Here is a 22,335-nt window from a genome sequence, read left to right on the forward strand (position 1 = left end):
CGCTTCAGAGAGCGCAACTCCGATGGGCTGGCCACGCTGCTAGAATGCAAAATGTAGGCTTGCCAAAAAGACTATTTTATGGAGAACTGGCATGGGGCAGGTGATCACATGGTGGCCAGAAGAAATGATAGGAGGACACTCTCTCAAGAACTTTGGGTTTGTGCAACATGGGAGACACTGGCACAGGACCGCTCAGCATGGTGTGCCCACATGAGAAAAGGTGCTGTGCTCTTTGAGCAGAAGCAGAATTGAGATAGCACAAAGTAAATGCAGGATGTGCAAATTTGGAATATCCACCTCAGATATTCACACTGATTGTCTGTGCCCAACCTGTGTAGAGCATTCTGAGCTCGTATTGGTCTGATCAGCCACAGTTGGACACACTGAAATTTCACTTTTTCGTGATGTCACTTTCGTCCTCTTCGAAGAGGAAGGACAACAACTAACATCCTTCAATTCCAAACTAAGATCCTCGAGGGTAGTGATTATTCATTTTTGTCTGTATCTTCATACTTCATATAGGGCATTGCACGTAGGGCTTAATAAATGCTTGCTAAATTGAATTGAAACATTGGCAATTTGTAATATTCACTAGTTAATGGAACACAATAAAGAGACAGGTAGATTTACAAACCTTATAGCACACAGCAAATTCTCTAAATTCTGTACTCCGGCAACACATTCTGCTTTTAGAGGTTGATCACTTTGAACCAGGTTGTTAAAATGGACTTTGAAAAAATAAAGTAAAATGACCCTGTTAGTACCAGGAGTTGGAAAGAAAATATATAAAACATGTACTTGAATAAGCAGACTTAATGTAAAAAAAGGAGTGGGGAACCTAGTAGGAAACAACTTGTCCAGTAGGTTTTTTGTTTTTAAAAAAGTAATGTTTTACTGTAGCTACATGAACCACCACTGTGGTTTATTTTAGAATAGAAAAGAATTATATTGAGTTGCTTTAAAAATACCTTTACATTAACATTTCAATTGCCGTAGAAACTTTTACTACTGTACAGTTGTGGAAAGATTAACGTTGCTCTCTATGTACCTCCACATTAAGAGCCTGGGTCATTTCATGAAAGCACAGTAATGATTTAAAAAAAAAATTAGGGAGTTTGAGGGGAGGGAGAAGTATGTAATGTTATTTGAAATGTGTCCATCTAAAGAATTAAAAGTATTAAAATTCATCGAAAACTAAGTAACCCCCATTAAAATAAAGGACAACTTAACCACTTTATAGGATTAAACCTGAAAGTAGCTTTAAATCCACATCAGTCCAGGGATTACTCAATTTAGTGTAATAAGTACCACAAAATTCCTGAGTTGAAAGGGATATTAGAAGTAATCTAGTCCAACTTCCTAATGTAAGAATTTTCGTCTACAGTATCCTTGACAAGTAGCTCTCCAGCCTTTGCTTGGAATATGGATGGAATCCTAATAAAGCTGCCCCCAGCCCTGATCTAACTTCCATATGGGTCTCACTGAATAGCAGGCTTGTCCTGATTTAATCACACGATCTAGCTTTAATCACACCACAGGCCCCCAGACTCATATTATAACCACTGCCCCTAGCTAGCCACCTTCTCCAGATCCAATTCACCTAGTTGTCAGTGAACAGTGGATACCAGCCCACACCTATCCATCAGCCCCCCCGGATGTGGCCTATGCTCAATTCTAGTCAGCCTTCTCCTGGGGACTTGCTGAGACAGGGACAGCCCCTTGCCAGCCTGAAGAAGCTATAGAAGCTGAGACCTTCATCCCTTTTCCCAAAGAAATTTGGGTCCCAGCTCTTTGAGAGGGCAGTGATGGAATCCTAGTAAAGCTATCCCCAGACTCAATACAGTCATTGCCCCTAGAGCCAATTCACATATTTGAACAGATGTGATCTTGTATTCAACCACAATACATCATCCATTTAGCCCAAGACAGGACCACAATACCCAACTATCAATCTTGACCAGGCAGGACCAGGATAGCTAGCCAAACAGAAAGCAGCACAACCAGGATGTTTGACCACCGAACCACAGAAAGGACTCTTCCCCTATTACCTAATCCTTTAACAAACCCCTACTTCCTTTTTAATATTCATAATTTCTGTTATGTAATCAGCATCATTACACTATAACACTGTCCTGTTTTACTAAGCCACTAGTTCCTCTTGGAACCTAGCCTGCTTCTGAGGGGCATCAATCCTCAATAAATGCCTATACTTGGATTAGAGGTGATCTGGCTGAATTCTTTGCAGTGACCTCCTGCAGCACATCATGAAACTGCAACAATACTACTAGGGACAAGGACTGAGCAGAAACTTCCACCCATAGACCCTAGTTATTCCGCCCTTTGGAGTCACACCAAATCGTCTCACTCCTTTTTCACTGTCAGCCCTTCAAATATTTAAAGGCAGCTGTCATTCTCTAGGAAGTTCTGTCTGATAAAACATTTTCCGATTCTTTCAATCACGTGATCAGGATACCCTTGCTGTTCTTTTTCTGGATCCAGTCCAACCTGTAAACATCTTTATTAAAATGATGTGCCACAAACTAGACAAAATATTGTAGGGATAGATGGGGTGATCCCAGCGGAATAAAATGGGGCTATTACTATTAGGCCTTGAGTCAGAAGGCTCATCTTTATGAATTCAAATCTGACCTCAGACACAAACTAGCTTGTGACCCTGGGCGAATCATTTAACCGTTTGTGTTCCTCATATGTAAAATAAGATGGAGAAGGAAATGGCAAACCATTCCAGTATCTCTGCCAAGAAAGAGTTGGACACAACTGTAATGACTCAACATTACCAGTAGGTTAGTCTGGTATAACTTTTTTTCTTTTGTGAAACTTACCTGGTTTCTAATAATCATCCCCATTAGCGTTTACAAATTATCTGTTCTAGAACTTTGAGGTGATTTAACAAATTAGAGGCCTTTAGTCTTCCCTGGTCAGGCTATATCCAGAATATTACATTCAGTTTGGGTATCACATTTTAGTAGAGGCCAAATAGGAAAGCTGGAACACGTTTAGAAGAGGGCAGCCAGGATGGTTAGATGCGTGTTGAACATGCCATTATGAGCATTACTGAACAACAAAATGAATATCTTCATGTATTTAAAGGCTGTCATGAGAAATACCCACGCTCCACTTGGCAATAAAGGCAATTTGATGATATAAAGGGAGAAAAACCTTCCTAACCCTTAATGCAGTCTCCAAAAGCAGAACAGGCTGCGGTAGGAGGAAGAGTTTTTCTCCCTCATTGGTTTTCAAGAAGAGGGTGAACGAAATTCTTGTTGAGGATACTGTAGGGGTGATTGTAAGCAAGGTATACATCAGACTAGTTGGCTAATGGGGTCTCTTATCAACATTTAGATTTCATTAAAAATACCAATACCAAAAAATCCCTAAGTTTTTAGACGGGCATAAGTGATTCCCACTTGACTAAGTGACTGACTTAGTGATTACTACTTCTCTTTATAAATGCCCACAAATCATTCTTTTAATGACATATTACAGAATTTTGCAAGTAATAGAAATTCAGCTCACTGGTTTGTAGTTTGCAGATTTACCTGCTTTCTTAACTACAGTGTACCTAATCATAAATAGATTTCCCCTCCTTTTTTTATTTGTACTGTCCCCAAATTGGCATAGATGGGGCTTATTTGGAAATTAGAGAATTCATTTTAAAAATGATTTTTTTCCAATAAGCCCTAACTTTTTAGCCATAGACCCTTGCTAACTGAATATTTTTTAAAACAGGTATTAAAGATAAAAGACTAACAGAATATAGCCAATTCTTGATGATTCTTGTGTTTTTTCACTGATGGTAGTTGGCTAAATACCATCATTAGATTAAGAATATCATTAAAAACACCATAAAACTGCATTCCTCAGGGAGGTCTACTGTTTACATGGCACCTACACCAAAGTATAAGGCTGCAGAAGTGGAAAGTCAAAGCAGGTTCTGGCTCCAAGCCAAAGGCTTTTTTTTACACTGTCATGTCAAAATATAGAACAAAATTTGAATTGCATATATAGTTAGCATAATGGTTAGTAGGCATAGGCTTTTTGCTGCAGTTTCAATCAACATCTATCAATTTAAGGAAATAATATGGATGTAACTCACAATATTGTAGATAAACAGCTGGTAAAAAGTTTTTACATTTGTTGTTGAGTCATTTCATTCGTGTCCAACTCTTCACTACCCCATTTGGGGTTTTCTTGGCAAATATACTGGAGTGGTTTGCCATTTTCTTCTCCAGCTCATTTTACAGAGGCAAAGTGTTGCCCAGAGTCACACAATTACCAAGTGTCTGAGGCTCTATCCATTGTACCTTGTTTTACAATAACAGCCCTAAATAAGACTGTTCATCGAGTCATCATGAGTTTGTTGTACTGTGTGCAATTTCCATTTGTAGTATTTCTCATTTAATTTTAAGGAATATCACCAACTTTTTACATTATTTACCTTAACATTTAAAATAAATGGCAAAACTGACAATTTGAACTGTCACACCATGCAAAACCCCATCTAGGTCCTTAGGTTTAATAGAAGATGCTTTTATTTAAGAAAATGGTAAAGACTTCTTTCATAAATCAATGTTGTCAGCTCCCTATTTGCTCATGATTATAGAATAAGAGCTGAAAAACAGAGATTAATTAGTTCAACTTCCTTAATGAGGTAGGAACCTGAGGCTTAGAAAAGCTAAATGACCCTGCCCAAGATCACATAGCTAGTAGTAGGCTTGGGACAAGAAGCTGGATACCTCTACTTGCTATACTATGCTGATTTAATTGCTATTTTTCATGCTGTAGTCCTGGAGTCGTTAGAATAACCTAAAAATAGTTGTCATTTCTTTTTTCCTTTTTTGCCTATGTGCCTACATTTATTTAGTTTTATCATTTTGTTTTTTTCTAATTACATGTAAAAAAAATTGCCATTTCCAACGAAAAGCATTTTTTAAAAATTGTACCCTCTTTTAGGATGAGTTACTCAAATTGTTTCTCCTCCAAACCAAAATTTCTCTTCACCTCACCTCTTTTTCCCACTCCTGACTTTTAAATCCCTTTCCAACTCTAACATTTTATGATTCAATGTGTGCTTTTTGGATTAACCTTTTCACTTATATTCTCATCCCATAATCTCCTGCATTTTTGGTACCTAAATCCATCTGTCATTTAATCATTACTTTTTTACATTTTTTCAGCCTAACCCTTCTCCACTAGCTCTTTACTCTTTGCCTGCAAACAATCTAATCCTTTAAAATTTATATATATATGTACACACACACATATTTGTCCTTTTACTTCCTCCAGCTTCCTTCATCCCCTTTTTCTTACAGACTAATTTATCAAAGGATTAATTCCCTGATTCTTATAATTCATGCTAACCCCATTGCAAAAACAGCTTTGCCTAATAGTGGTTTTTCATTTTGTATTTCACCACACATCATGAGTGATCTTATAAGATCTAAAGCAGTGAGTTTTTATTAAAATCACTTTTACTAACAATTTTCTTCCTGGATCTCTCATCTGCATTTGATATGCCTTTTCTGAAATCCTTCTCTCTTCCTTGACTTCTCCTGGTTACCCTTTCTCTATTTCTTGTTCCTTGTACCCCTTCAGATGCTTACCTTCTCCCCACTTTTTCCCGTGGTAATTTCATCTGCACTTTGGCTTCAACCTTGATGCAGACAACTCCTAAATCTCCAACATCTAACTTGACACCATTTCCAATGTCTCCTGAATATTTCCACCAAAGTGTACTATTGGCACTTCAAACTAAATAAGCCCTGGAGCTGGAGTTAGAAGACTGGGATCAGACCCCATGACACAATACTTGTGTGACTTTTGGTAAGGCACTAAAACTCCCTGGGCTGCATCATCTTTATCTGTAAAATCAAGGGGCTCGAGAGTTCAAAGATCAATGGGCCTATGTCTCCAACAGAACTCACAATCTTTCTCTCAAGCTGTTTTCTTTCCAAGCCATTTCTTGCATCCCACTTTTCCTATCCAAAGTCATGACCTTTCAACAAGGCTACTACAATAGCCTTCCAGCTTGTGCTTCCTGCTTCCATATCCCAAATGGCCTGCACGGTGCTGACAAATGACTTCTTCAATAATAGGTCTTATTAAGCAAGGCAGAAAAGCGGCATGTTAGGGGTTTGCCATAAGCATATTTACTGTAGTGCAAAGGCACTGTACACTAAGTGTTGGGGATACAAATATAAGCAAAAAGGACACCTCATAGGATCATCTTTAATGGCTCCTGGTTAGCTACAGAAGAATAAGGTGCAAACTTCTTAGCTAAGTATCTTCCCCCTGCCTTTCCAGACTTAAAGTCCAATACTCCATGTCATACTCTGCAAACTATTCATTATTACAGTTGGAAGGAAACAGCAATTGCTAATTTAATCCCTCTCATTTTCCAAGTGAGGGAGCATGAAACCTAGTGAAGCTGTGACTTGCCAGTGGTCACAAAGGACTAAAATAGTGTTAAACAGCATTTGAACTTATGTCCTTTGACTTTAAATCCAACAGTCTTTCTACTGTATATTCCTGCTTCCTCCCAAACTTCTGAATGTCCACCATTTGTCCAATTCTTACACATACAAAATTCAACTAAAATGCCTTTTTTCCATTGTCTTCTTTGACAACCCCCCCAAATAATCTTTCCTTCCAATGAACTAATAAAGCACTTAATACCTCTCCTAACATACTATCACATTGTACCTTACCAGTATAACACTCTAGTACAAGATTCCCAAGTGAGGGCAGGAATGTCTATATGTAACATCTACACTGCCTACCACACTGTAGTAGGTGTGCAATAAAATTTTACAAAATCACTGTTTCAATATGAAGTATCCCAAATTCTCACCCTCAAAGAGTATTTCAGAATGTTACATCTAGTTAAAAGTTACTCTATCCAAACCTCTCAGTATTATAGAAAAGCAAGTTGAGGCCTGCACCATGGATAACACACAGTGAATTAAAACTCAGGTTCACTGACTCAGTTCAAACTTTTTTCCATTACATCATGTTGTTCCTTACTCTTAGAAACAACTTTTTCCAGGTAATACATTCTGTTCTTTAACTTGGGCAGTGAAAGATGGACATTAATTTATAGGAATCAGTGATTCTATACTGTAGAATTCTCCTTTTTTCCTACTGAATGCCTAGATTATAAAAATATTTCAAAGCCCCCCAAAAGTTACTATTAACCCAAAGGTGAATATAAATCTGATTGTCAAAAATCTGACAAAAGAACTAAGTTTATTACCAAAATGAACCATGTTTCTAAGACCAGGGGCTGGCTATGTTCTTGTTGAATATTCTAAGTACAACCACCATAGTTTACCATCAAAACTAATTTTAGGGGGAGACGTTTGGGGAAGACGATGGAATTTTATTTTACATGGGGTCTAAAGGTTCTCCCAAAGGGAGCAAATGTGTATTTTGTCTTATTGATGTAAATCAATTAATAACCAATTTAAAATTATTTTGTAAATGTGAAATGAATTCTTCCATTTTTACTCTTTCTATGATGGTTAAATAGCCGATATGATTTCACAAGTTTCATAAGAGCCTGGACAATACCCAAGAACACAAATAAATCACACATGGTCAAAACAAAAATGTAATAAAAATATTTAGTGAAAAAGACATTTTTAACCCCCATATATGGATTAAAAAAATACAAACAGAATTTCATCAGTTTGATATTCAGCTTGTAACTGGCTCAATTACATAGCCTTGATTTATTTCCTAAAGTCTTAATGCAGCATCTTTTTAAAAAGTGAATGCAACTTTTATGCCTTCATCAATTATGCTCAATAGAGGTAAATATTTAAACATAGTATATTTGTCCCTGGGTCTCCAAAAAAAAAAAAAAAAGAAAAAGTCTTTGTATATGTTTAAAATTTTAATATTTATAAATTTTTAAAAATTTACACGTGCTATACGGTAGCAGTGCCAACATTTTGTGACCATAAAACCACAAATTCACTGCATGGAGCCTTTCTTTGTACAGAGAACCAAATCACAATACCAGAATTTGTAATTTGTCCTAATTTTATGCAGTACAGTATACCAGAAGGTCTGTACTCCGAACACATTTGGGTCAGACTCTCTTGATGGGTATCTAGTGCAGATGTGGTATTTAATTTTAGGCTAGAAAATTAGCTATTAGTACACAATAGCAGCTCCTAACAGCTAAAGGTGCTAGGAATGAAGACTGATAGGGAAAGAAACTAAAGCCTCATTTTACAGACAGGAATGAGGAATGGTGTTAGGGGAGGGACAAAGGAATGGGTAAGTGCCTCTGATGATTGGATAATTAACAAACCACAAAAGACCCTGTGGTTAAGCAGCTGTTAACTGTTCAAGAACAAAATGAATTGTGGCGTCAGTCCTAGGAGATTAATGTGCATACCACACTCTCTTAACCTCTACAAAAGAACCATCACCAGAGTCACTCTGCTATAGTCTTTAGAAAACAGTTCAGAAATAAATAGACCTAGAGGCCAAAAACATTTCTTATTACCTCACATCCCTCCTCTCCAAAAGAGACTTGATTTACATTATTAGAATAGAGTGAATGAAAAGTTTACACCAGTGCCTGGGCCACACAAAATGTATCATTAGAGATGCCCCATCAGTTAGCATTACAATCAATCTGGCACCTTTTACATTTCTTAAATAGTCAAGATGTGTTGAACTTTAGCTTTAACCATAGTATTCATATCAACTTTTAAAGAGTAGGTCCAATTTAAAACTCCAAACACAATACACTTAATTTTTTTTGTTGAGAGAAAATGGTTAAACTCAGAAAAGGATTTGAACCAAATCACAGAATATCCACACATCTCCGATTTAAAAATAATTTCAAACATTATCATACTCTTATGTAGCTAAATAGTTTTCACAATTTTGTAACTTACTAAGTAAGGCAAAAAACAAAAACAAAGAAAAAACACCTCAGGACCAAATTCTTTATTCTCTGATTTAGTAGGATATGAGAGTAAGTACTAAGGTTACTTCTGAATAAAAAAACTTCATTCTCTCACATTCTGTAAGTAACTGATAGAAACAGCTAAGACCACCTGATGACACAACTACTTTTAGTGGTAAAAGCTGCAAAAAGACCATCAATAATTTTCTAATTGAAGAAAACTTTTTTAAAAAAATTTTCAAATGATAGGCTCTTTGTTCCACAATGATACTCAGTCTTAAAATCCTTAAATATTGTAGTGGTTTCCTTTTGGTGCTTGAGTTCATACAAGTAGCAACAGAGATAAGACAATGTGGAAGGAAAAAATGAAAACCTGATATTTAGTTAGGTCAATGGATTAAGAAAACTAAGAACAGTGGATGGGAATATTGAAAATTTTTGGACAGGGGAAGGAATCACTCAGATTCTTGACTATAAAAAAGGGATGATGCAGGAATTTTTTTTAGAGTAATAAATATCTCATCTGAATAAAGAAATGTTATACAATCAGATACATGGTATACAATTAAACAAGACTGAATTCTATAAACTTCTAAGAAAAACTGCAAATCTTTTTTTCTAAGAAAAACTGCAAATCTTTTTTCTTAAAAAAAAAAAAATCAAATTCACAGCAGGTGAAACTCAATGGAGTGATGTTAACATGCCATGTATCCAAAAAAGATTTTAGGGATAGCAGGAAGAGCCCAATAATTGCAATGAAAAGGACACTATTGAGTAAATACATTTGAAGAAGCAGTCATCCACCAGGAGAAGTAGCATAGTAACAAAGTCAACCTTTTTTGTTAGAACTATGATGACACCGTTTTTAACATTACTTCATAAATACAAAAACTAACCAACGACAACCTGATTTTGCTTTGGGAAACAAACAGGCAAACAAACAAAGAAAAGGAAATGAATAGCTGAATCAACAAAGGACAAAGCTGAAAGGAAAACTCTGAGGCTGAAAGATATACAAAGAGCAGAAATTTACGTACCCACACCCAGACACAGACACACACCCACACACACCCACACCCTAGAGATAAAATACTTGACAGTGTCCCTTTAACAAATGTATATAAAGGGGTAAAAAGGTGTTTCTTTTTTTAAAAATCCTTGAAAATTTAACAGGTAGTCACTTACAACAGGAAAGTCAACTTATTGGAATAAGACAGTGTTCTTGATACTCACTGGGCAAGAACTCAAATCACACAGTAAACAGACACACATGCACGCACACACACGCACGCACACAAAAACCCACTCACAAAACAAACATAGCTCTGAACAAAGTTTAGCTGTTTTAGTGTGTTAATTAGCATCCTCACTTGCTACTTTCCCCCCCACCTGACATTATTACATTTTAATTCTCTTAAGTTTGATTTGGTCCAATATAAAGCAAATGTTATTTTATTCAAAATCTGCCCACAAAATTGCACTAATATGAATAGCCTTGGCATATTTGGTAAAGATACTACAATCCTGGTAGGCAGTTTACTAAGTGTGAATGCCAATTGCCATTTATTCATTAAAATGTTTCTCACAAACCAAATTACTGTTCATTCTTTCTCCAACTTGATTTTCATTCCTGCCCCTGCCAGCCAAACTACTAAAGCAATAGACTCCGTTGCAGTACCCTTTGCAAAGGGATGGACGCACACATCTCTATAACTACTGAGCCCAAGAAGGGGGAAAACTAGTCCATTAGTTAAAAAAAAATGGAAAACCAATGCAAAATAAGGTGGATACTGATGTATATAGCAACAATCTAACATTCTGAAGGATGAAAATGGGATTTTAGGAAATCTAAAAATAGCTTCACATTTTAATAAGTCTTATTGAAAATATTTTTAAGATATGGAAAGATGCCATATCAATTGAATATTTTTTCTAAAAAAGATTTATGTTAACAGTCTATAACATAGGTTTGCTCCAGCCCAGCTTTTATTTAATAATGGATCAAGTTAAGAGAAAGGTATCTCAAAAGAGTGATGGCACTTTGCCCTTGAATTCATATGTAATGTCAGGTGCATGGGTTGGATAGAATTTAGATCCTAGAGATTAGCTGACTGTCTTGAGATGAAATGGAGATGGCACAGAGTTACAAATGTGATGCTACATGCAACTGAGTAAAAAGTGGATATGTTATACATAAAATATTCCACAGCATACAAGTGTCAAGAACATAGTGGAAGGACAAATTCACCCCTCCCTACCAAAACCTGTGACTGTACTCATAGCACAGCACTGTACAGTCTATCCTCTCATTTGCTATATTCTGATTGTAGGTCAGACTGTGTTCAGTATGCTTGTGGCTTGTTAAAACATGGTTATTTTCATCATTTAAGCTGGCACAGAGAACTAAAAGAGGATGGTAGCACTAGAAAGCAAGTCCCTGATTGCGAAACCTAAGTGGGAAATAATGGAGCATCTAACAGTGTATTTTTTACCTTTGAAATCAAATTTACGTGGCTCCTGATGAAATGAGTATGACATCCCAGTCTAGCATAATTATTGCCCCTAATGCCCCAACTTAAAATATAGTTTGTATAAATCAATAATTTACATCCTTTGAATGTTATTGCTTAAGCAAACTATTCAGTGTAGATTGTTACAGCTGTGTGCAATGTTGTTGGATTAAAACAAACTTTAAATAGACTACACATGAACCTTTCATTGACTCATGTTTACAGAAATACATACTATTCAAAAGGGGAAATAGGGAGACAGCAGCTAACAACCTAAACCAATTGTTGAAGCATCAAAACGTGCATTTTTACCAAAATGCCTGCTCTTTTTGTATTCCTTTTTAAAAATTAAGGCAATGAAATGGCTACAGTTCCTAAAGTTCTTTTTAGGGAACAAAACATACAGCTTTTTTCCTCCTGAATCTCAGGCACCAGAAATAAAAACCTGTATTACATAAACCTGTAACACTGGGTTGACGTAGAAAAACAAAACAAATAAAATACAGAAATTAAAAAATAAGCCCAACATTTGGTGATGTTTGTTTTTTTCCCACTGGATCATGAACTCAATCTTCAGAGAGGAAAAAATAAAGCTTACAACAGCAAAACCATGTAGAGTTTTGAATGTCTACAGAATACTCCATCTAAAATATTTTCATTAACAAAAATTCTAACCTTTATCTGGCCATCTATATTTAGACAAACGGGGAAAAAGGCACTGAATATATATTTCATGGTGCCATATCTGTTTGCACATATATGGAATTTCATTTTTGAAAATTTCAAATTGCCATTCATTCTCTACAACACACATGACAGATTGTGGCTAACACATAATAGCAGAAGCTGATTCGAAGTTGACCTCTCCTGTGTCACTGAATTATATAACAAACTTTCAGGCTCTTCAAAATCCAAAATGGCCAAAGAACCCAGAAACAGGAACAAGACTTAGTCAACTTTCAGCATTTCAGTGCATTTTGCAGAAAGGGTCTAAATTGAGCATATAGTTTTGTTGTTTATTTTACACAAAGGAGACCACCAACATTTGCCATAAATTCTTCTAAACTCTTTAGGAAGGCCATCTTCTGTTTACGATCCAGCGTGGGAGGAGTGCTGCTTGCAGTAAGTTTGTTGAAGGCATCTGCTAATCTCTGGTAAATGACTGGGTCTTGCTGACTTGACAGTAAAGTTTCAACCAATTCTGAGTATTCAGCCTAATAAAGAAACAATGCAGTAAATATACAAATATGGTAACTGAGAGAGGAAAACATGGTTTTATAAGACTTTAAAAACTATTATATGTGTGTGTGTGTATATAATAACTTTGAATACTGTGTGTATGTATGTATGTATGTGACTTTAAATATTATATTCTCCAGGTTATCACTGCTAACAACTTATATTTATCAAATGTACTTTGTCCTTGGAAAACAATTTACTGAAATTATAGTAGTTTGTTTATTTAGCATGAAAACAAAGATACAGTTAAGCCCTATACACAAAATGGAGATAATTCCATTTGTCCAGTCCATCACTCTGAGGTGATGAGTGTGGAAAGCATTCTATAAACTTTAATTTGCTGCAGTCATTTCCATTTTAAAGAAAGAAATTAAGGCTGATAGAGGTGAACTGACTTGTCCAGGGTTACACAGCTAATAAGTGTCTGAGGCAGAATTCAAACTCAGATCTTCCTAATTCTAAGACCAAAGGCCTCTCTATTATGAAGCAGAAGGGAGGAAGATGATAGAAGTAAAGTCAGAGTGTGGAGAGTCCTATTTACTAGGCTACTAAGGAGTTTGAGCTTTTTTGGAAGCAACAGAGAGCCCTGGAAGGGTTCCGAGCAGAGAAGTGCTTTATGCCTACACAAGACAAAGCTGCCAGAAAAGTGATGGACTGTTTGGAGAGGGAAGAAAGAGTGCAGGAAGACCTGTTAAAAGTAGTTACTGCCATATCCAAGCACATAATAATGCTGTCCTGGAGAACAGAGGTGGAAACTGACACAGTGGAGAGGGGATAAGTATAGTAAGTTAACTGACAGGTCATGAGAAGAATGCAGAAGAAAAGTTAAAGATAATTCCAGGATCTTGGATATGGGAGACAAATGACCTCAGTATGAGGTCTTGATTCTTCCATTTTTTAGCAATAAGACCATAGGCAATTCATTTAATCTTTCTCTGAGTCTAAGTTTTTTCCCCTTTAAAAGAATGACTGGAATCCTACCTTGTAGAGTTATTGTGAGGAAACCCCTTTGAAAATATAAATTCAGGGTGTACATTGTGGTCATGTCAAGGTACAGCAAAAGAAAAATAAGTAAGGGAGTCAGTGGAGTTGAGGAATTGTTTGGACAAATTGCTAATGTAAATAATAAAGTCCCTGAGAATGAAAGTAAGGTAAGGGCAGAGAGAACAAATACAATTCAGCCAGCTGCTGAATTAACCGAGGAGATAAAGAATGTAAACTAGAGGTTAGTCAACTCTGGATAAAAGAATGGGGAAGAGAGGGTGATGACTGCCTTCAAGAACAGTACATTTTAAATGAGAATTAAAGTTCAAAATTATGGAAGATCATAGCTCAATAAAAACAAAAAAACAAGGTGCAGGGGAAACGCACTGTAAAATCTTCAGTATAGGGAAAGCAAAACGTCATGTAATGAATACACTAAATGACATTTAAGGTTATTATACTAGGGCTATTTCCTAGACCTTCCATAACTGTCACAACTCTCTGGGTAAATAATAATAGACGATATATGTAATGTTTTAAAGTTTGAAAAATACATAGTTTCTCTGTCTCCATTCTTCTCGACTTGGCTGAAGCACCTGATACTGCTGACACTCTCTCCTAAACAGACACTGCTTCCTGGGGCTTTTCTCCTCCTGCATGATCATTCTCTTCTGTCTCCTATGCTGGCTAAACATCTACACCACTACCTAATGTGGAAGTACCTCAAGACTCTCTACTGGGCCTTGTTCTCTTTTCTCTCTATACACTCTCACCTGGCTCTGATGGGCTGAATTATAATCCCTCCTCCAACATCTATCCATCTGGTCCCGTTCTCTTTCCTGAGCCCAGTCTTATATCACCCAATACAGGACATTTCAAATAGGATGCTGTTAGAACTGAACTTCCCTATTTCTGATCTGCCAACAGCACCAACATCATTACAGTTTCCTAGGTTTATAATTTCAGCATTATCCTTGACTTTTCATTCCTCTTCATCTTAAATGTTTCATCAGTTGCCAATTCTTGCCTTTTCTATCTCCATAATATCCGACATCCATGCCCTTCTCACTACTCAAGTATCTCACACTCACATACTCACTTCACCTCAGTTCATCATTGTTCCTCGCCTAGACTACTGCAATGGCCTCCTAACCTCAAGTCTCTACCCACTCCAATCTATCTTCCACACACTTACAAAAGTGATGTTCCTTAAGTGCATAAGGACTATCTCACTTCTCTACTCAATAAACTCCAATGGTTCACTATTGATTCTAGGATCAAACATAAACTTCTCTGTTTGGCATTTAAAGCCATTTACAACTTACCTTTTAGCCTCATAATACATTACTCCCCCCTTCCCTCATACAATAATAGGAGTTCTTAATATGGGGTCCATTAACTCCATTTTTAAACATTTTGATAATGGTATTTCAATATAAATGGTTTCCTTTGTAATCCTATGTATTTAATTTGGGGTACTTTAAAACATTACTCTAAGAAAGGGTTCAGTGGCATCACTACACAATCAAAGGGGTCCATAATATAAAAAATGTTAATAACATCTGCTCTTTGGTCTAGCCAAACTATCTAATTGCTGTTCCCTGCACATATGACACTCCCTCTCTCCTTCCCATCTCCCTGCCTTTGAACTGGCCTCTATGCCTGGAATGCATTCTCATCTCATCCTTGTCTCATAGAATTCCTCATTTCCTTTAAGACTCAGTTCAGATTATTCATAATGCTTTCAAAAGAGACGCTGCACTGACTGCTTACTAACTGCAAATGACAAAATTTTATATTGATGTAGAAAGGCAGCAGCAGATAGTACAAAAAATATCAGTTAAGAGTCAAGAAATCAGGTTCTAGTCCTTGGTCTGTCACTAGCATTGACCTGTGGCAAGTCCCCTTATTTTGTGGCGGGGGTCTCAGTTTTCTCAGTCTATAAAATGAGAGGACTAGATTAAATCCTTTCAAGCTATATAATTATATGATTTCATCTTTATGGGAAGCAAAATTAAGGTTGATGAGGGAGTAAGCACTATGGTGGCCAGACTGATATCAAATCCAAAGCATTTAGCAATAGAACGTTTTTGAACAGACTACTCATAATATCAAAACTACTGGCAAGTAATCTTTTTATACATAATCTTGTATGAAGAATGACTGAAGTCTCAAAAATCTTGCTTACATAACCCTAATCTAACTGCTAGAAATAAATATTAGTATAAATGGGGTGATCAATACCAGATAACCACACTGTGAAAAGCAAACAGAAAAACAGTTTAGTACTCCCTGAAACAAAACAGTTAGCTGAAGCCCAAAGGGTTCTCTGACAGTTTCTCTGGACAAATTATAATAGGTCTCCCATGTTATTTTTATATATAAGCCAAAATGTAGATTTGCCTTTTTTTTGGTTCAGAACTTGGTGCTTGGCAGATAGTGGGCAATTAATAAAAGCTTGCTGATTTGTCAGATCAATCCTAGTTAACACACACAACAGCCAGAATATTTATAAAATGATTTCACCTCTGAAACATGAAATAATAATAAAAACAATAAACATGTAATACCTGATGCAAACATACTAATGTATAGAATGCTTCGCCTGCTGCAGTTGTCATCTCTGTGTTGTGTTTTTGCAATACCAGCATATCAAAGACCAGCTGAAATCATACAACAAATGAAAGTTCTTAAAGAGCACACTGTCATATTATTTATTCTGAAAAATCAAGGTAGAAAGATGGGACTCACAAACCTACTCAATCATCCTTCCCATATCTATTGATTTTAAAAATGAGAAAAAAAATTGTTAAAAATTTACCAAGTCAATTACAACATTTATAGAAGTATTGTTTAATATCTATGAATTAATAATATATCATCAATATTTAAAATTGTAAGGCATAATGCTGTTTATAGAATTATAAAATTTCCTAACAGTTGTTGGTTAATTTTCAAATTTCAAAATAAAGTTGTTGAAAGAATTCAATAAAAGCTCTTTTTCTGGGCTAGACCTGTGATTTCATTGTTATAGAAAAATCTTTGGGGCTTAGGGTGGGTGACTGGGAACTTTCTCTACCAGTGAAGACTGGCACCTGCTCTACAACATACATCCACAGAGAGTATACTGGGGACACTGAGAGATTGGTTAAGGGACTTGCCCAGGGTCACAGAGTCAGTATCTATCAGTAGTGGGACTTGAATCAAGGTTTTCCTGACTGCAAGATTAGCTCTCTATCCACTAGGCCTTAATGCCCCTCATGTGTGCCTTAACTTTACCAAATTAGCAGCAATTTTTTATCCTTCACAATATAACACATAGTAATTTGTAAATTCACAAAAAGATTTTTACGTAATTTTTACATTCTTAAAGAACTTTAAGTTAGAAATAAGAACTATCTGAAATCATCACAAGATTTTGCAACAGTCCATCCCAATCACTTACCTTAAGAAAGTGCCTTGTTGCTAGAAAGAGTGGTGAATCTGTTTCTTGTGCTTTTGCACACTGTTCAGCTAATGGAGTCAAGGCTTCCAGGCAAAGCTGGCAAACCTCAGAACTCATTCTAATCATAAGGGTCAAAGAATAAAACAGATTTATATCGTTTTTGTTGGCGTACTCAATTTATCATTAAATGAATTTTTTAACAGCAATAGAAAAATTGTAACTACTGAGTCTGGCGACAGCTTTTCTAACTATGAATATAGATAATCAAGCATCTTAACCTCTGTGGTTTTCAGAGATCTGCAATTTAATCAATTTGGGCATACTTTACACTGAGGCAGAGTATAATATTATATGTACATAGTTTCAGTAGCTGTAGTGACTAAAAACATTTTATCATTTTGTAGACAAACATTTAGTAATAAGTCCCAAACTTAGTGAGGCTGGTTCTTAGAGAAGAGAGAAACAATTTATGGTTGAATTTGTAACTGAAACCTTTCCAGTTCAGAGTATGAACTTGCTGGAGTTTGAACTCCACTAGAATAGTCTTCAAGAACTCCTTGCTACGATGACTTGTAAGAGTAGGGTTCTACTACCTGGCATTTAAGAAAAAAGAAAGGAAAGTCATGTTGAGATGACTTACTTAAGTTTTAGGAACTGCTATAGTTAACAGCTCATTTCTAACACATACAACAGATGAAAGAATATAGTATTCTATCATCAGGGACAGTCCATTGGCAGTGACACAAGAAATCAATACTCTGGTCCCATACCAGTGACACAGGACGAGTGTCTGTTATAAACGGAGACTTAATTCAGGAATCACTTGGGGACATAAGCCCAAATGATTATGGAATAATTCTGTAAGAGGAGGTTAGAGTGTGGTAAATTACTTACAGTCTAGCAAAATGAAAATAGTTATGAAAATAGTTTAGAAAGTACAATCGTTTTGGAGAAAACAAAAGTGAAGGAGAATAAAAATCTCAAATATATTATCCTCTGTCCAAAATGTGAAGTTATACAAATGCTCATTCATTTAAAGGATACGATGTCATTCCCAATTCTAGAGAGTACATCAGACTCTTAAATAGATCCTCAGGAAGCTGTGGAATTTTCTCAGGAAAGATCTCACAGATAAATGTAATTAACTTGTAGTACTGATTACAAAGGGTTGGAAACTGTCAAAGAAGCACATTATTACAAATATTATGTCTTATCTCTGGTATTAATTTTTAATCCCACCAAAACAATTCAAAAAGACAAGATCCTCAAGGTTCTAGATTTGGGGATTTAAAAGGAATAATACCTAAACAAATAAGAGCAATGATATGTTTTCACATCAAGATATTTTGAAAGAAGCTAATAGAAGGAAAAACAATGAGAAGAGAGGGGCGTGATAATCATAGAAACCTCAGTTATACCACAAGGACAGATCCTTACTTAGCATAGCCTTATTTGAACGCAACAAGCTATTCCAGACCACTAGGGTTACTAAAAGGTTTAACTGAAGGTCTGAGTGGGTGGGTTGGAGATAAATTTGGGAGTGGGGTGGAAAGATGACAAGGATACAGTCAATGATAATAAAGCATTTTTTTTTAATAAGAAACTTTACTTTCATCTAGCATCACCTTCATACATAAGAATACTGGTATAATTTTTATGTAACAACTTCAAAATTTACAAATAATTATTTTTGATTGCCATGTTTTTGTTCAATTACCTTTAAAAGATCTTGGGACATCAAAGGCAAAATTAGGTTTACTCCATATAAAACAACATCTGCTGCTGACACTGATCTGTTTGCTGCTTGTCCTGGCTCATGTCCTCTAAATACTTCATCTATTAAAATGAAAGTAACAAAACTTTAGAGTAATATCATCAAAAATCAGAACTTTACAAAATTATGTTAAAATACCATGCATACCCTTTGACTAAGAGATATTGCTGCTAGGTCTATATCCCAAAGAGATAAAAGAAAAAGAACTCACAGGTATAAAAATACTTAGAACTGCTTTTTGTGGTAGGAAAGAAAAACTAAGGGGGAAAATCATCAATTAGGGAATGGCTTAACAAGTTATAGTATATGAATGCAATGGAATACTATGTGTTCTGAGAAATGATGAAGGGAATAATTTCAGAAAAACATGACAAGACTTACATCAACTGATGCAGAGTAAAGTAAGCAAAATCAAGAGAACAATTTATATAACAACAATATAGTAAAGACAACAAACACAGAAAAACTAAGGCACTCTGAACAACACAATGACCAACCACAATTCCAAAGGAATCATGACTGAACATGCCATCTACCTCCGGATAGAAAAATGATAGTCTCAAGGGTGCACATCAAGGGATATTTTCTTTCCCTTCTTCTTTTTTTTTTGGATTAAACTAATGTAGGCATTTGTTTTGCATAACTATAAATATTCATAATGGGCTTTACTTTCCTTACTCTCTCAATGGGTAGGAGGGGAGGGAGAAAATGTGAAAATGAAAATAGAATGAAACCAAATAAAAAACCCTCAAAAAATTAGGTTAAAATAAATTTCAAAATAAAATATGCTCCAAACCAGAAAAAAAAAGTCAGTGAATTTAAAATCAGATAAATTCTGTCCTTGTGCCAGTGGGGTAAGCACTTCATACTTGCTAAGGCAGATGATTACATTCCCTCAAAAGTTTGACAGAGCAAAAATATGAGGAAATAAACCTTGCTATAGGAAAAAAATGGCACAGATACAGGTCAAATGAATTTTTAATAGAATTTAGAATTAGAATAAGAGAATTTTAATAGGATTTAGTAGAATTTTTCCTGTATTAATTCTTTTATTGCCTAATTTATTGGTGAAACCTCTGTGTTATCTTCCGTGTTAGAGCATAAGCTTCTTAACAACAGTGACTCTCTCCTTTTCTACTTGTATCCCTAGAACTTTTCATATAGTTAGCTCTTAATAAAATCTTTTACATTCATTCATTCATTCAACAGAAAACTTTAAGATGGCATAATAAAATGGTAAGTATAGCATGCATCATCTTGAAGGGATTTCTACTCTTACAGTGATAAAGGAAATCTAATGGTAAAAGAATGAAAAATTATTTTCAAACGTTAATTTGGATTTCCCATATGAAAGCAGCCCAATGAATTATGTCAGGAGTTTCCAATATACAAAATAAATGACAGGAGTCACTCCAAATAGTCTTTAAAACCATCAATACATCTAACAATGTCATTTTTATCTTTATGTAAGTGTTAACAAAATGATCAGCACTAAACAAACAGACTGAATGTCATGAATTTATGTATTACTATTTTTCAGATGTTGAATAGATGCTATTATTGATAGTAAAATTCATTTAAGAGCATTCCTGAGTTCTGATGCAGAATTAAGTAAGCAGAACCAAGAGAACAATTTATGTAACAACAATGTAAGGACAACAAACAGCAAAAAACTCAGGAACTCTGAACAACACAATGACCAACCACGACTCCAATAATTTTAATAGCTAGTATTTATACGATGCTTTAAGGTTTGCAAAGTGCTTTTCAAATCTCTCATTTATCCCTACAATAATCTTAGGATCTAGGTGATATTATTATCTCCATTTTAGAGTTGGGGGAACTGAGGCAAACAAGTGACTTGTCCAAGGTCACAGCATTTGTCTCAGACAGGACTTGAACTTGGGTCTTCTTGACTCCAGGCCCATCTCTATATCCACTACACCAATTATTTTCTTAGTCAAAAGATGCTAAGAATGGAACTATCATGGATTTTTTAATATTAATTTTTTTCTTATGCCAATTTTTTTACATCTAGAAGGGGGCTCTTACACACAAAAGGATTGGGAACCACTGAACTGATCTCAAATATAGAGAAAATGGAGACCACTGCAAGGCCCATTCTTCCTCCATAATGACTACTTTCCTTAATTACTCCAATTCACAGTAGGAATTACCCTTTGTTGAGCTCTTGCTGTCCTTGTAGCGAGTACTACATATCTTAGTTTATCCTCTTAAATTAAAAAGTCTTAGTTTTTTTGTGTGTCATGAACTCTTTTGGCAATCTCTGATGTAGTCAGTTACTCCCCTCCAAGAATAATGTTTTAAGATATATAAAATTAAACATACAGGAGTATAAAGGAAACCATGGGGGCAGCTAGGTGTTGTAGTCGATAGTGCTCCAGGCCTTAAGTCAGGAAGACTCATCTTTCTGAGTTTAAACCTTGCCTCAGACACTTATGAGCTGTGTGATTGTGGGCAAGTCACTTAACCCTGTTTACCTCAGCTTCCTTTTCCTGGAAAAGGAAATGGCAAACCACTCCAGTGTCTTTGCCAAGAAAACTCCAAATGGGGTCACAAATGAACAACAACAAAAGGAAGCCAAAAGGAAGTGCAAATAAAGGTGTAATTTTACCTTCACCTAAGTCCACGGAACCACAGAACTCTATCTTTGGATTCCTACACTAAAAAACTCTGCTCCAAGTATTTCACGTTCTTTTATCTTCTCTTCCCAGAACATTAATAGCTTTTTTGCTATAGCAGTCATTTCTGGATATAACCTTCCACCTTTTCTCTCCCACCCCAGTGACTTTCCTAGTAACAAGGAAAAAAATAAAACAGCTATTCTCTTGTTTTTGAAAACTTTTTCAAGTTGGTTTAAAACCCCCATTAAAACACTAAGTTTAAATTATTAAAATACATTACAGAAATCTTATCACAATTAAACTCAAGGATAGCCAACTGTGAAAACAACTTGAAACATACTCAACCATACTTCTCTAATCTCCCTTCTCTGTTATCTCTTAACATTATTTAAAGGATTTCCCCCACAAAATTCTCACGCATAATACTTGAACCCCTTGTTCGCCATGGGAAGAAAATGATATCTCATTTGAGCTTCAAGAGTACCAGTTTTACAGGTAATTACTTTTTGAACAAAGTAGTGTTGACAGTGTTTTCACTTCATAAATGCTTCTTCATTCCTTCATTATTTATAGAGGACAACTGGAAAAAAAAAAAAACTAAAGAAACAACTGGCTGTACATACTCACTGGGCCAGTTTCCAAGGAGAATAAAGAGTCAACGCTATTCTGGCTCTGTCTAGTTGTCTTATCATCCTACTTTTCCTGAGATGTAGGAGGAAGTATGACTAGCAATGAAGCATGTTAGTACAGCCAGAGATCAAGACATTTTCAGATCTCCCAAGAAAAATTAGAAA

At 35.7% G+C, this 22,335-nt stretch overlaps 1 protein-coding gene across 6 annotated transcripts in view; it reads right to left on the reverse strand.

The window, feature by feature from the left end:
- Positions 1-12,445: 12,445 nt before the first annotated feature.
- XPO4 (exportin 4) overlaps positions 12,446-22,335 on the reverse strand; it is a 130,518-nt gene continuing 120,628 nt past the window's right edge. For all 6 annotated transcript variants that reach the window (XM_072611693.1, XM_072611692.1, XM_072611694.1 and 3 more), the window contains 5 exons: positions 18,840-18,958; positions 18,167-18,297; positions 17,123-17,240; positions 16,248-16,340; positions 12,446-12,668 (listed from right to left, as the gene is read on the reverse strand). In XM_072611693.1, coding sequence (XP_072467794.1) covers positions 12,471-12,668; positions 16,248-16,340; positions 17,123-17,240; positions 18,167-18,297; positions 18,840-18,958 — 659 coding nt within the window. In that variant the 3' untranslated portion in view covers positions 12,446-12,470. The remainder of the gene's footprint in view (positions 12,669-16,247; positions 16,341-17,122; positions 17,241-18,166; positions 18,298-18,839; positions 18,959-22,335) is intronic.

The sequence above is a fragment of the Notamacropus eugenii genome, chromosome 5 (assembly GCF_028372415.1).
Source record: "Notamacropus eugenii isolate mMacEug1 chromosome 5, mMacEug1.pri_v2, whole genome shotgun sequence".
Classification (NCBI taxonomy): domain Eukaryota; kingdom Metazoa; phylum Chordata; class Mammalia; order Diprotodontia; family Macropodidae; genus Notamacropus; species Notamacropus eugenii.